Source organism: Grammomys surdaster, unplaced genomic scaffold (genome assembly GCF_004785775.1).
Source record: "Grammomys surdaster isolate TR1022 unplaced genomic scaffold, NIH_TR_1.0 220, whole genome shotgun sequence".
NCBI lineage: Eukaryota > Metazoa > Chordata > Mammalia > Rodentia > Muridae > Grammomys > Grammomys surdaster.
The window spans coordinates 1,733,396-1,747,565 of NW_021604665.1; the positions used below are offsets into that span (position 1 = coordinate 1,733,396).

At 38.9% G+C, this 14,170-nt stretch overlaps 1 protein-coding gene across 8 annotated transcripts in view; it reads left to right on the plus strand.

The window, feature by feature from the left end:
* Nr2c2 (nuclear receptor subfamily 2 group C member 2) overlaps window positions 1–14,170 on the plus strand; it is a 70,413-nt gene that overhangs the window by 34,086 nt on the left and 22,157 nt on the right. For 4 of the 8 annotated variants that reach the window (XR_003712105.1, XM_028772984.1, XM_028772978.1 and 1 more), the window contains 2 exons: window positions 4,826–4,936; window positions 12,719–12,919. Coding sequence is in view for 7 of the 8 variants with exons in the window: in XM_028772978.1 (XP_028628811.1) it covers window positions 4,826–4,936; window positions 12,719–12,919 (312 nt within the window). In the remaining variant the exon portion in view is untranslated. Of the gene's footprint in view, window positions 1–532; window positions 554–4,136; window positions 4,177–4,825; window positions 4,937–12,718; window positions 12,920–14,170 lie in introns of those variants that run through there. The other 4 variants (XM_028772980.1, XM_028772982.1, XM_028772981.1 and 1 more) reach the window with 2 other exon arrangements.

The window sequence follows — 14,170 nt, forward strand, 5'->3', positions numbered from 1 at the left end:
AGATAGATGGTTTTCAAAAATGTCAGAAGTCCACAGAATTGATGGTAGAGACTTTTTTTTTATTAAAGATCATTTGACTAGAGACCTGTCTGCTCCTGACAGCTTCCCTTTCTTGGATTCTGAGAAAAAATTGAGCATCTCTGGAATTCCAGTAGTGGCAAGACAGCCACTAGGCAAAATTGCCTCTTTTCATCTACAGAAAAAGGACACACTTGCAGAATAGTCGACTGATTATATCTGCCAAGACTGAGTGATCAGCCCTTCAATATTGTGCATTGTAGGTCTGTCAGATGATCCTGGGCCAGAATGCTAAAGACCATATGCTTCAACATTTTGAAGTATAGGGACTGTTTAGGTGTTCAGTGGTCTCTATAAATTGGCTAAGTTTTAGAAGCTATGCTTTGTGCTTCCCATATCTTCAGTTAATTCAGTCATTCTGGATTTCTGACAGGGTTGAAGACTCACAGCCAACTCAGGCTATTTACTTTGAGAGAACAGATTTGAGAGGATGGTTTTCAGATGACATTCACTCTAAAGCCAAGACATAAGCCAGGTACAGAACTATAGTCTTTTAAGTTAAGATAGATGACAATAGTCTTTTTATTGACAATATATTGGACTGGGTATTAGGCCTATATTGTACCTTCCTATTACAAATTGATAAAGTAACAAGAAGAATGATATGAAGCAGGATAGTTTCCTGCTGTTGCTACATTATTTGCAATAAGCTTAGTGAAGAGGGCTACCTAGTAAGACCCTATCTCAGAAAAAGGGAAACTTCCTCTGGTTTCTCCATAGCTTGCCCACATTAGTTCCTCCCCAATCACCATACTTATTGCAAATAATGTAGCAGCAGCAGGAAACCATCTTGCTACATCACTTGACCTGAATTTAATACTGAATTCACTGCCAGTATGCTTCCCCATCCAACCCAGGTGGAGTCCTTTGGTCTTCTTTTTATAAATGAGGTTGCATTTAGTGCTTTTGTGTGTGCTAGGCAGGCATTGTATCATTACACTTTATCTGTAACCCTGTGCTTCTGAAATAAGGAGTCATGAGCATGGCAAGTATATGCTTATGCAAGTAAAGAAGCCAGATTCCAGAAAGTATAGCCTGTACTTGGACCAGACTGCAAAGCTTAAAAGCAGCACTCTCATAGCCCAGCTCAGGTTCAAGTATGACATAGGCCCAATGGTTGCCGTAGTTTTGTGGTTTGAAAATCTTTCCTGGGTATCTATAAAATATTTTTGAATACACTTGGTTATTTAAAAGACAAATTTGTTAGTGATATATATATAAATTTTTAGTGAGATATATATCACAATTAACTAAAATAATTTATTAAAATAAATTATATATAAACAATTTATATATATATATATATATATTTAAATTCTATTGATTGTAAAACTCAATGAATTATCACAGAATGTTTCCATGTAACTACCACCCAGGTTGAGAATAGGGGGTATAGAATGTAGCTCATTTGGTAGAGTGCTTGCCTAATTTACGCAAAGCACTCATCTGTAATCTCAGTACATAGGAGGTGGAAGAAGGAAGATCAGACATTCAAAAATTATCCTTGGCTACATACTGGGCTTGAAGCTAGTCTGGCATACATGCTATCCTGTCTCCTAAGACAGAAAGGGAGGGATGGCAGGTCGAAGAATGAGGGAGGAAGAAGAGAATTTCCTAAATTCTAGAAATTTAGACACTTCTATTTTTCATTTTCATTCGCTCCTCCTTCCTCCTCAGAGCTGACCTCTGTCCTGTTTCTTACTAGGAATTAAGTAAGAGTTTCTGTTTTTGGTTTTTTTTTTTTTTTTTTTTGGAGACAGAATCTTGCTGTATAGTCCAGACTGGCTTCCAACTCTGAATCTTTCTGTCTTGGCCTCACAAGTGCTGAGATTACAGGTATACAAACCTAATCTCAAGTGGAAAACTTTGTTCACTCATTATTTTAAAAAAAATTAAACATGATTCACAATAACAATATAATTCACATATTTTTATCTCTACTTTCTAATTTTATTGACCCTCAGAGAAACCTGAAATCCCTTAGCCTGCTTTATATAGTCTGGAGAAAGATATATAAAAGACTAAATGGCAAGAGACATTTTCAAAACTGGAGCTCAAAACATCTAGCAGAAATTGACTAGAATAGTTGAGGCATTTGTCTGGAGTTCCTAATAGAGATAGTCTCCAGCAGAGCAGAATGTTTACCCTCAGGTGAAGCTTTTAAGTAAAAGAACAAATAATAGCAGAAACCAGTGGCTTACAAACATTTAGTAGAAACTAACTTAGGAAGCCTGTTAAGGCAGCCAGCTGGAGAGCCAGCCCCTCATTAGTTGTAGGCAGAACAGTGTGTCTCTGTGGGGTGAGGCTTCCAAGCACAAGAAAACATAGTCACAAAGAGAGATGACATCAAACTGAGTACTTACTACAGCCAGCAGAAATAAACTGGGGAGCCCGCCCGGGCGGTGGTGGTGCACGCCTTTAATCCAAGCACTTGGGAGGCAGAGGCAGGCGGATTTCTGAGGCCAGCCTGGTCTACAGCGTGAGTTCCAGGACAGCCAAAACTACACAGAGAAACCCTGTCTTGAAAAACCAAAGGGAAAAAAAAGAAAAAGAAATAGACTGGGGAAGTTGAAGTAGTCAGCTGGAATTCCCAATTGAACTTCCCCTTCAGGGACGACTGTCCCCTTGGCCAAACTCTCTGCCTTGTTTTTCTTCTAATTGTATTTTCGTTATCCATCATCTGTTAATGACACTTGGGTAATCCCAGAACTTGGTTGTCTTAAATACTACACTTCTTCCAGAAGTGAGAGTGGTAGATCCCCACATTGCTTTGATTACTGTAGGTTTTAGGATGTTTGAAATATAGAGGTGTGAGTCCACCTACATATTCATTTTCTTTTACAAGATTGTTTTGTTCTGGATTCCTTGCATTTTACGTAGATTTTTAGGACCAGCAGATCAATACACGGAGAGAAAAGAATACCTGGGTTTTCAGCAGGGATGACATTGAATCTGTCAGTCTAGGATGCAGTGCCTATTATCATTGTATTCTGGTCTGTGAACACAGATGTCTTTCAACTTAGGCTGTTTTAATTCTTTCAGTGGTATTTTCTGGGTATTTGTTTTCTTTTCCTTGCCTTTTTTGGGGTGGGGGTTGGGTGGGGGAGGTAGACAAGAACAAGCTCTCACTCTAATCTAAGCTGGTTTATGCATCTCTGGTTGGCCTCAAAACAGCAATCCACTGCTTCAAGTTTCTGGGATTACATTTGTGAGCCATTATACCTGGATTGTTTATACTTGCTTTGTTACCTTTATTCCCATGTTTTGTTCTTTTTTATGTTATAGCATCAGTGAGATTATTTTCTTAATTTTGTTTTCAGATTGCTATTGTCAGTGTATAGAAATGCAGTTAATCTTGTACCTGCAACCTTGGGAATTCTGACTAGTTGTAAAGGAATTTTTGTGGGTTCTGTAAGATTTTTATGAAATAACATTTAATATGCATATTAATTTTTTTTTAAATAATGGTATATATCTGCTTCCCTCATCTTTCTTCTCCTTTCGCTCTCCCCCAAACCCCTTTAGTTTTCTTCTCTCTCTACCTAGTTTCCCAGTTAGCAGTTCCAGTACATTCACACAGTGGTGAAAACATACCTGGTCTTGTTTCTCATCTTGGGGGAAAGCTTTTGTCCTCTATCAGTTATCAGCTTGAGTGCTTTCCTCAATTCATTGGGTTTTTGGTGTTTTTGTTTTGCTTTGTTTCTTTTAAATCATGAAAGGGTGTTGGGTTTTGTCAAGTGCTTTCTGTCTGTTTTGTCCACTGAAGTGATCTTGCAGCTCTTGCTGAACTGTGATTTTCATGCACTGAGCCAGACTTGCATTCCTTAGGAAAGCTACATTTAGGCATGCCACTGGATTCAGTTGTTTTGTTTTTGTCAAATTTTTACATCTATATTTGTAAGATAATTTTCATGTCATCTTATAAGGTATTGAGCAATACTGGTCTCACAGAACAAATTAGGGAAATATATTTTAGGGTGTGGGAAACATGCCACCTTTGTATAATATTGGTTCATGATATACTTTTAATCTAGGAAAATACTGTCTTCTTACTTTAGGTACCCAGGTGACCACTCAGCACGTTGATCCTCGCCTTTGGTAGGTACTGACTAAGTGTGAGACCCTTGTGTTCATGGTGAACTTTGCCCAACTTGGTTCTGCCTGAGTCTAGGCGGTTGCCAAACTCTTCCATAAATGCTGCTCTCAAAAATTTTGAGGGCTATGCTGATTCCATTTGTCATCCATCCCTTGCAGTGTTGTGAAAGACTTCCTATTTAAAGTTATCACAAAAAAGGAGTTTTACTGGCTTTGGAAACAGTGGAAAAACTTCAAAGAACATCTCTTTTTAAAAAGTTATTCTGATAGCTTTTTTAAAAAGGTCATGAAAAACAGATCTGATTTGGTTTATCCTTATGTTTTCAACATCAGAAGCAGCTATTTTAAGATGGTGTTTTCTTAGGACCATCACGGGCAGTATCTCACCATTTCCTTTGTTGTGCTGTGTTGATACCACAGTAGTCAAGTTGGTCATTAAAGGCCACAACAAGAGCAAGAGGCATGCTCCTGCTAGGAATGGTTGTGCACACCTATAGTCCTGGTACTTGGGAGGTAGAAACAGGAGGGTCAGTAGTTCAATAGTTTGAGGCCGGCATGGACTTTATAAGACCTTGCCTTTAAGAAACAAAGAAATGTATAGTTCTTAGGAAGTCACTGGGTGCCTTCCTAAACCCTGTGTTCTCATCCACAGGTACCACGTACACAGACCTCTTGGCCGGAATCTCCAGGGATGACCAGCCCCTCCCCGCGCATCCAGATAATTTCCACCGACTCTGCGGTAGCCTCACCTCAGCGCATTCAGGTATTAATGTCAGTTTCACTAGGTTTCTTTACTCTGCCCAAAACCAAACCTGCCTAAGAGATTCACTACAGAGTTTTTACCTCTTGGCATCAAGTATACTCTGAGCTCATTCATTTAGAAAGCAGCAGGTACAAGGTTATATTTGTTAAAGTTACTTTTAAAGCAAAAGTATGAATTAATTGCTTCAAAATACTGGATGACATACCATTTTATTATTTACTTGCTTCCAAATTGAGAGGCAATATATATTTTATTAGGATCAGAGACTCCTTGCTTATAGTCACATCCAGTGCCCCTACTTAATAGGTTTTTCAGTCAGGGCAATTAACAATTTTAATGACTCACTTTTCTATTTGGAAAATATATATAATAGTAAATCTTACCCTAAATCAGCAAATTGAATGCTTTTTGAATGCATAGAAAGGTATCTTATACATAATCATGTTTAATTAATGTGTATTATCTATGCATCATTATTTTATTATTATTATTATTATTATTAACTATTGCTTAAGCAGGGGCAGGGCTGTGAATCTGCCTTTAACCCACTGAATAGTTTTTCTGTTCTTTTGAACAACAAGACTTTGGAGATTATAGCAAGAAGCTGGGAGGAAGGGATAATGCATTGCTATTTGATTACCCAGCTAAATCAGAACACACGAACAGGGATGAGTAACTGAAAAAACATTTGCAGGTGAAAGCACCTGCCAAGAAACCATGGTGACTTGAGCTCAATCCCTGAACGAATACAGGAAGGAGGAAAGAACAGATTCTCAAAAGTTGTCCTCATATCTCTACATGGCCACCATGGCATGTATGCAACTTCACTTATACACAAATCACACACACACTCACAATGTACAAACTCAAAATGAAAAATAAAAAAAGATTTTATTTTTAAAGGTAAAATAATTTCTCTGTTTTCAGTGTTAATACAGATGGCCTCAGTGACATCCTCATTCCTAGCCCATGCTTTATCAGTGAACAGTGCATCCCTGGAGCCTGAAAAGAGAATGCATGTTTAGTATTTTAGTGGATGAGAACAGTGCTTAGAACCTAAATAGTGGCTTTTCTAGTAAGGCTAAGACTGAAAGATGTCAGATTAGACAGTGTTTAGCCTGAATTAAACAGATCTAGGATCCATTCTTACGACCTAGGGAGAGTTTCCAAAACCTTCTGTATGGTTTCCCTGTGGATATATGAGTGCAGAAGGATGAAATGTGATAAGGCCTGCAAGTGGGTACCAGGAAATGCTAGCAGTTGTGCTCTAAGAAGTTTTACTTGCTTTTGTGTTTTTGTTCTGCAGTGGGCTCTCCTGTAGCTAAGGCTGACCTCAAACTTTCTGTGTAATTGACATTGGCCTTGAACTCCTGATTCTTCTGCCTCCACATCCCCAGTACTGGAATTACAGGCTTGTGCCAACATACCTGGTTTTGTGCTTATAGCTTTTAATGTCCTATTTTTATGCTGCTTCAAATTTACAGAAAATAGTTATAACCTTTACTCAGATTCACTAATTGTTCACTTGATCATAAACGGCAGGCATTTCTTTGCACTGGATCAGTCATACAGATTTCCTAAGAATGATGGCATTCTCTTATATAATCATAATAATGAAGAAATATTAATCCTGGAGCATGCCATTGTAGGATACATAATCCTCATTCCACAATTTCTAGTGTTTTCTTTTTTAATGGGTGTTTGGCTTTTTTCTGGGATGTGCTAAAATTCATTATTGATTATGATAATAGTAATCAGGTGCCAGGCAACACAAAACCATCCCTTGTCATGCAGCAGGCTAGCATAGATGTCCAGAAGCCTTGCTGGTATTTTTTGTATTTATGGCCCTACTGGTGCAAAGGATTTTTAGGGAAGAAGAGGAAGAGGAGGAAGAGGAAGAAGAGGAACACAGTCCCTCAGTGGAGGAAGGGCTGGGGCTGAGAGTTGCTGCTCTGGGGATAAAGATGTAGGGCAGGAGCTGTGGAGATGATGGAAACATTAGGAAAACATTAGGTTCAATTTTTTACTTTTTAATCCAGCTTTTAAAAGGAAGGTAAGTTAAAAGGCAAACAGTATTGCATTTGGTTCCATTTTGGAGATGACTATGAGATTTTTCTGCCTTGTTCATTCTTCAGTGGTAGACTGAGAATTCTGTGTGCTTTGAGGTTCTTCTAGGATGGTCCTCCATCTCTCCCTTTTTCAGGAAAGCATTATTGTAATCACTGGTCAACTTTATTAAGTGTTTGTTTCTAAAAATATATTTCCATAAATAACATTCAACTATATTGCATTGACATTCATGTACAATTTTGTTAGAAAGGACTTTGTGCAGTTACTTTTTTTTTTGAAAGCTTGAAATCTTCCTTGTAGTCCATAGAACAAGGCTTCTGTGGCTCTTACAGCCAGTCTGTACCTGCTTCTCACTTGCTAGTAGCATTGTGTTTTGTGCTTTTTTTTGTCCACCACTTTCTGCTGTTTCTTTCTCTCTCTGATAGGACAATGACCCCTCTTAGGTACAGAGTTGTTGCTTGCCTCTGGGGGTTGTGGATAGGTAATATGTGAATGCTGTCTGTACTAAAGTCCCACCAACCAAGGCACAGGGTGGAAATAGGACTTTCTCATTAGATCTTGTGTGTGTGTGTGTCTTTCTGTCTCTCTCTTTCTTTCTTACAAAGACTATATAGTCCATGTTGGCTTCAAACATCCATGTGCCTCCTGAGTGATGTAATTACAGGTGTGTGCCACCACACTCAGGTTTTGTGGTGCTTGAGGATCACATGTGGGGCATGTGCATGTCAGGCAAGCACTCTTAATCAACAGAGCCACATTTCTAGCCCTTCCTTCTTTAAAACAAAAAGTTCAAGGAATTTTGTTTTTAATTTTATATTATAATTTGAGACAAGACCTCTCATAAAATCTGGAACTTGGAATTTTGGCTAGCTTAGCTGGCGAGTAAGCCTTGAGATCTACCTGTTTCCACTCCCTAACTCTCTGGTGCTGTGGTTACAAGTATTCTTTGCCATGCCCAGCCTTTACATAGGTCCTCATGTTTGCACTGGAAGCACTTCACTGACTGAGCCATCTCCTCAGCCCCTTACGTTTTTAGAGAAAGATCAACATTATGTCCATCCTCTACCCCTTGCTCTTTTTTTTTTTTTTTTTAATTTTTAAAGGTGGTTTCATATTGTCTTAGTTAGGTTTCTCTTATTGTGATAGAACACTCCATGACCAAAAGCAACTTAAGGAAGGGAAGGAAATTGCTTACACTTTCATGACAGTCCATCATCGAAGGAAGTCAAGGTAGTCAGTGTCTTAGGATTTTATTGCTGTGAAGAGACAACCATGACTATGGCAATTCTTATAAAAGGAAACATTTAATTGGGTCTGGCTTAGAGTTTCAGAGGTTCAGTCTATTATCATCATGTCAGAAAGCATGGTAGCCTGCAGGCCGACATAGTGCTGGAGAAGGAGCTGAGAGTTCTACATCTTGATCTTAAGGTTGTCAGAAGGAGAGACTCTTCTGCACTGGGTGTAGCTTGAGCACTAGAAACTCTCTAAGCCTGCCTACACAGTGACACACTTCCTCCAATAAAGCCATACCTATTCCAGCAAGGCCACACCTCCTAACAGTGCCACTTCCCATGGGCCAAGCATATTCAAACCTACCACAGGCAAAGATCAAGGAGGGACTCTCCTTACTGGCTTGCTTCCTATGGCTTGTTCAACCTGCTTTCCTGTACAGCCCAAGACTACCTGCCCAGAGGTGGCTGGATCCTCTCACATCACTCATTAATCAAGAAAAGAGAGGAGACATTTTCTCTATTAAGATTTCCCTCTTCCTAGATAAGCCTAGATTTGAGTTAAGCTGTCAGAAAACCAACTGGCATACATACAGTGCAAAGCAGATGCCCCCATTTCTATTGAGCAACTAGTTGATATTCCATTTCACCATACTGTTCCTAAAGAAGGCATACTGATTGATATTTCTACCAAACTATCCTAGAAGCATCTGTTTCTTTATACTTACTATCATGTTGTACTTTTAACTATCAGTTTGCTAAATGATACATCAGTGCTGTGTAGCTTTTATATTTATGTAAATGTACATAATAAACTATTGTTTTGTGTATATTTTCACGTTTTATGAACAAAAAATAGTTTTCCTCATCCTTTCCTGTGTTCTTACTTTCTCATTTTTCAACCAACAGACCTTTTGAAAATGATACCTAATTTTGTTAAAATTATTTAAATTTGTTACAAAGTATTTAAATAGACTTAGTAATCCAAAGGGTAAGTGAGTATATATGGTATGGCATAACTACTGCTCTGAAATATCCATGGTCCTTCAGCTGAGCATCTCCTTATAGGAAAGACTACTACATATTTAGGAAGTAGTATAGAAACCATCTATAAAGTGGAGAATAATTCTGGTTTAATTGAGGTTATGGTTGTGGTCTCCTACTATACTTCATTTCCCTATGGAAGATGTTAGGGTTCTTCAGAATTATACTTTGGAGTGTTTGCTCTAACTTTCTGTATTAGCTCTAGCTGAGCAGATGGCTTTAGGTGTCACTGCCAAATAACTAGCCAAGACTTCTGCTGTGAGCCCCACTTAGCCTAAGGCAAGATTGCTCTTATGACTTTGTCTTCAGCCTGCGTTATATTCAAAAGTATATTGTTTTGATTTCTATTTCAGTCTCACTGAGTTTGAGAACATACTTCGTATGCTTTCCACTCTGCAGACTTTTTTACAATGCATTTTAAGAGCCAGAATGTGGTTTCTGTTAGTGACTACCCTGCGTAATTTTGAGAAGTTGAGGTACTGTGGGTGGGAGAGGGTTCATCATATAAATGCCATTTATATCAAGCTGATCATATACTTAGCCTAAGTGTTCCTTACTAGTTTTGATGCCTGCTTGCTAGTGTTTGCAGGAAGGCATTGACCTCTCCAAGATAGCTGTAGATTTGTTTTTTTCCTCTAGTTTTGTCTTGTTTTGGGGTTTTACACATGCTAACTAACCCCAGACTACTTATATGTATTGCTTCTTTGTTTGGGGGACATGAATTTAAGATTATCACACTTTTCTTTGAGAATCATGTCTCATTATGTAGTACCTTTTTTATAGGGCCCAATTATTTCCTTGTTTTGAAGTTTATTTTGTTTGAGATTAATGTAATTACTCCATCTTTTTGTTATTGTTTTTCTGTTTTGTTTTTTATTTTTATGTATAAGGTACATCTTTTGTCTTTTCATCTGTGTCTTTAGATATAAAATGTTAAAATAATCTGTATTTTTACTGGTGTATGAAAAACATTAACACTTATGTGGTTATCAATAATTTAAGATTATTATCACCCCTTTATGTAATTTCTGTGTTAATTACCAGAAGTTTCTCTTCTTGATTATAATAGAAATATTTATGTGCTTTCTTTTATTACCTATCAAATATATATCTTTTTAAAAATGCTTTCAGTTGTTGCTGTAGTGTTTACAATTTACATTTCAATACTTTAAAACCACCTACAAATTAAACATAATTGTTAGTGAAATATATATTGCAAAAAAAGAAAAACTTTTTTTGTTTTTGTTTTTTTTGTTTTTTGAGACAGGGTTTCTCTGTGTAGCCCTGGCTGTCCTGGAACTCACTCTGTAGACCAGGCTGGCCTCGAACTCAGAAATCCGCCTGCCTCTGCCTCCCAAGTGCTGGGATTACAGGGGTGCGCCACCACCGCCCGGCAAGAAAAACATTTTTAAGTGCACTTCAGTAACATTGTGATCTATTTGCAGTGTTGTGTCACCTCACCTTATTAGTTTAGTTCCACTACACTGTATTTAAAAAAGCAGTTTTATACCCATTTTCCTTTCACCTTATTCCCGGAATAAGTATACAGAAAAACATAAGATGTGAGTTGCACTCAGCTCTTTTACTAATTAATGTGTAATAAGTACCCATCAGCTCTGAATGGATAGAAAGTCATAAAGAATTGGATCTCTCCTCTCAGTCCTTTTTATCCACGTTCTCTCTTACTGGTGAACAGAGAGCATGGACATTTGTTTCAGGTAGGGAAATCTGGGCTTGCCTCTTACCTTACTTACTATAAGCTTCCTAAGACTGCAATACAAGCTTCCTCAAGTTGTGACTTTAACAGTTCCAGGCCAGACATATGAATAAAATTGAGGTGCTGCAGGGTCTAAGAAAGCCTCTTCTTATCCTCCCTGCGTGCTTGTACATATTTCTAAGCTTGTTTCTGTTGTCTCATGGTCTTTTGTGAACTCTAGTCAAGGATGGTGTGACTTGTGTAACACACTAAGCTCAAGGTCATGGTCTCTGTTTTTTTTGTTGTTGTTTGTTTTGTTTTGTTTTTTGTTTTTTTGTTTTTTGGTATTTCGAGACAGGGTTTCTCTGTATAGCCCTGGCTGTCCTGGAACTCACTCTGTAGACCAGGCTAGCCTGGACCTCAGAAATCCGCCTGCCTCTGCCTCCCAAGTGCTGGGATTAAAGGCGTGTGACACCACTGCCCGGCTCATGTTCTCTGTTTATTTACTGTTCCTCATAGAATAAATGATATGCACATAAAAGCCCAGTGTGGTATAGCATACCTGTAGTCCCAGTCCTTGAGCGTCTGAGGAGAAAGAATTATGAGTTCAAGGAAGAAAAGACTTTCAGTTTTTAAGGAACTGAGTCAGGCCTTCTGCATCACTGCATTCCACAACCTTAATATCTTCTCTCCAAGTGCTAGGCCTCTTTTGGCCTGACCACACAACAGTAAAGTTAGATATGGCCTCTAAGAGACCTCAGACTCAGAAAATGGAGTGGGTTGGTGATGAATCACAATGGAGAGCCAAGTGAATTCAGCAACCCAAGACAAGACTCCTTACAGGATCTTCCCTTCAAAACTTTTACTTTAAAGCAACCATTTCCAGATTTTTGAAGAGATAATGCTGCCTTTTTTTGACTATTGACAGAATGGGGCCCTTTTTTGTTGTTGTTTTGTTTTTTTGTTTTTTGAGACAGGGTTTCTCTGTGTAGCCCTGGCTATCTTGGAACTAGCTTTATAGACCAGGCTGGCCTCGAACTCAGGAATCACCTGACTCTCCCTCCCAAGTGCTAGAATTAAAGGCGTACACCACTACTACCCATTCTGTCTCCTCTTAAAAAATGTTTAAGCCTTATCTATTTTTATGATTATCTTCATAAAGGGGCTTTTAATTCTAAAAATACTAAAGAAAAGTTCCTAGAATAAAACTTATTTTTTGAAAAAAGTAATTTCTGGAAAGCTCACTATGTATTTATCTTACTTTACCATTGAACTTGTGTGTTTCTTTTCTTATTGTTTTGACAAAATACCACACAAAGTAAATTTACAAAATTTTGGTTCACAGAAATTATGGTAGAAAAATTATGGTAGCAGAAACAGAAGGTCATATTGCAACCATAATCAAGAATCAGAATAGATTGATTGCTGCTGCTTAGCTCATTTTCTCCCTTTTATTCTATTTAGACCAGGATTCCATTTCATGGAATGCCACCACTTGCATTCAGAGTGGGTCTTCCTTGCATTGTCAAATTTTTCTGGAAAGACTCCCATAGACACCTTGATGTGTGTTTCCATAGTGCTTCTAAATCCTGTCAAGTTGACAGTGGAGATTAGCTGTCACAACGGGTGCAATATATCTTAGACCAGCATTGATGCTAGTGATCACCTCCTAAGCACTGTCTGCAAGTCCAGACAGGTCTAAAGACACACCAAGCAAAGGGGCTTCCATGTTCTATCTTGTAGATTGTAACAGACCAGCAGACAGGACAAAAGATCCAGATAGTCACCGCAGTGGACGCCTCTGGATCCTCTAAACAGCAGTTCATCCTAACCAGCCCAGATGGAGCTGGAACTGGGAAGGTGATCCTGGCTTCTCCGGAGACATCCAGTGCCAAGCAGCTCATATTCACCACCTCGGACAACCTTGTCCCTGGCAGGATCCAGGTAAGGCCCATTGACAGGTGGTTGTTTCCAGACTAGACACCAAACCACTTCTCAGATCAGGTTTGCCTTGCCTCGGAATCCAAATCCACCCCTAGGAGACCTTAACCCTAACCTTAACAGAGAGCCTTTGGGGATTTGTAAGGATGGTGGGGTGGGATTGCTGCCTTGGCTGAAATAAAAACCAGTAAATTGAGTGGCCATACCCAGAAGACAAGCAAGAACAGTAAGAAGGGATAAAAGCTAGTCCAAGGAAAAGACACTGGCATAGACAAGATGATAGTGAGGCCACTGGAGAATTGTCCTTAAAGGGCCACATGGTGGAAACCATTAGCCTCTGATATCTTTAAGGGACCCTCTAGAGCTGACCACTCTTACCTCAGTCTCATGTAGGTGGCCAAGCCTAGGTCCAGCTCTTCATTCTGATCACACATATTTTCCAGGAACTATTCTGTACTTCTATTTCCTGCTCTGTCTTACTTATCTTATTCTGAGAGGGAAGAGCAAGATGAGCAAGATGTGATTGGGGCAGCCACAATCAGTCAATAAGGGCAGCCACAATAAACAAACAAATGAACAAATAAATAAATGGAGATGCTGAGAAAAAGCAGGGCCAATCATGAGGTTGGAGGCTCAATGTTAGCGCCCCAGAGTAATCAGGAATAGACATGCTTTGACATAGTCTATGTTAATTTTTTTTAAACTTATTTTTGAGACAGGGTCTTTATTATAGCCTTGCCTGTCCTGGAACTCACGAGTAGACCATGCTGGCCTCGAAGTCACAGAGATCTGCCTGCTTCTGCCCCCTGAATGCTGGGATTAAAGGTGCATGCCACCATATCTGGCTTGATTTTTGTTAATTTGTGGTAAATTGTACATAATATAAAATTTACCATCTTAACCACTATTGTAGCCCTATCTGTAAATCTTTTCATCTTCCCAAACTGAAACACTGTACCTACTGGAGCTCTCACACACAAGCCACAGTGAGAGATGGGAGAGTTAGTGTGCTATTCCCTTTCCCTCAAGCCCTCCTCTGTCAACTTCCTGCCCTCACCTCACCAGCCCCCAATCCCATGTGAGTGTTTGTGTAGGGTATGTTCAAGTGCATATTTTTAGTAAGTTTAGATGCCTGTAGAAGTCTGAGAGGTGTTCAATCTCTCTAGAGCTAGAGTTATGAATTTCTCGAATTCAAGGGCTGAGAACTGAATTTGAGTTTTCCACAAGAACATTAAGCACTCTTTAACTGCTGAG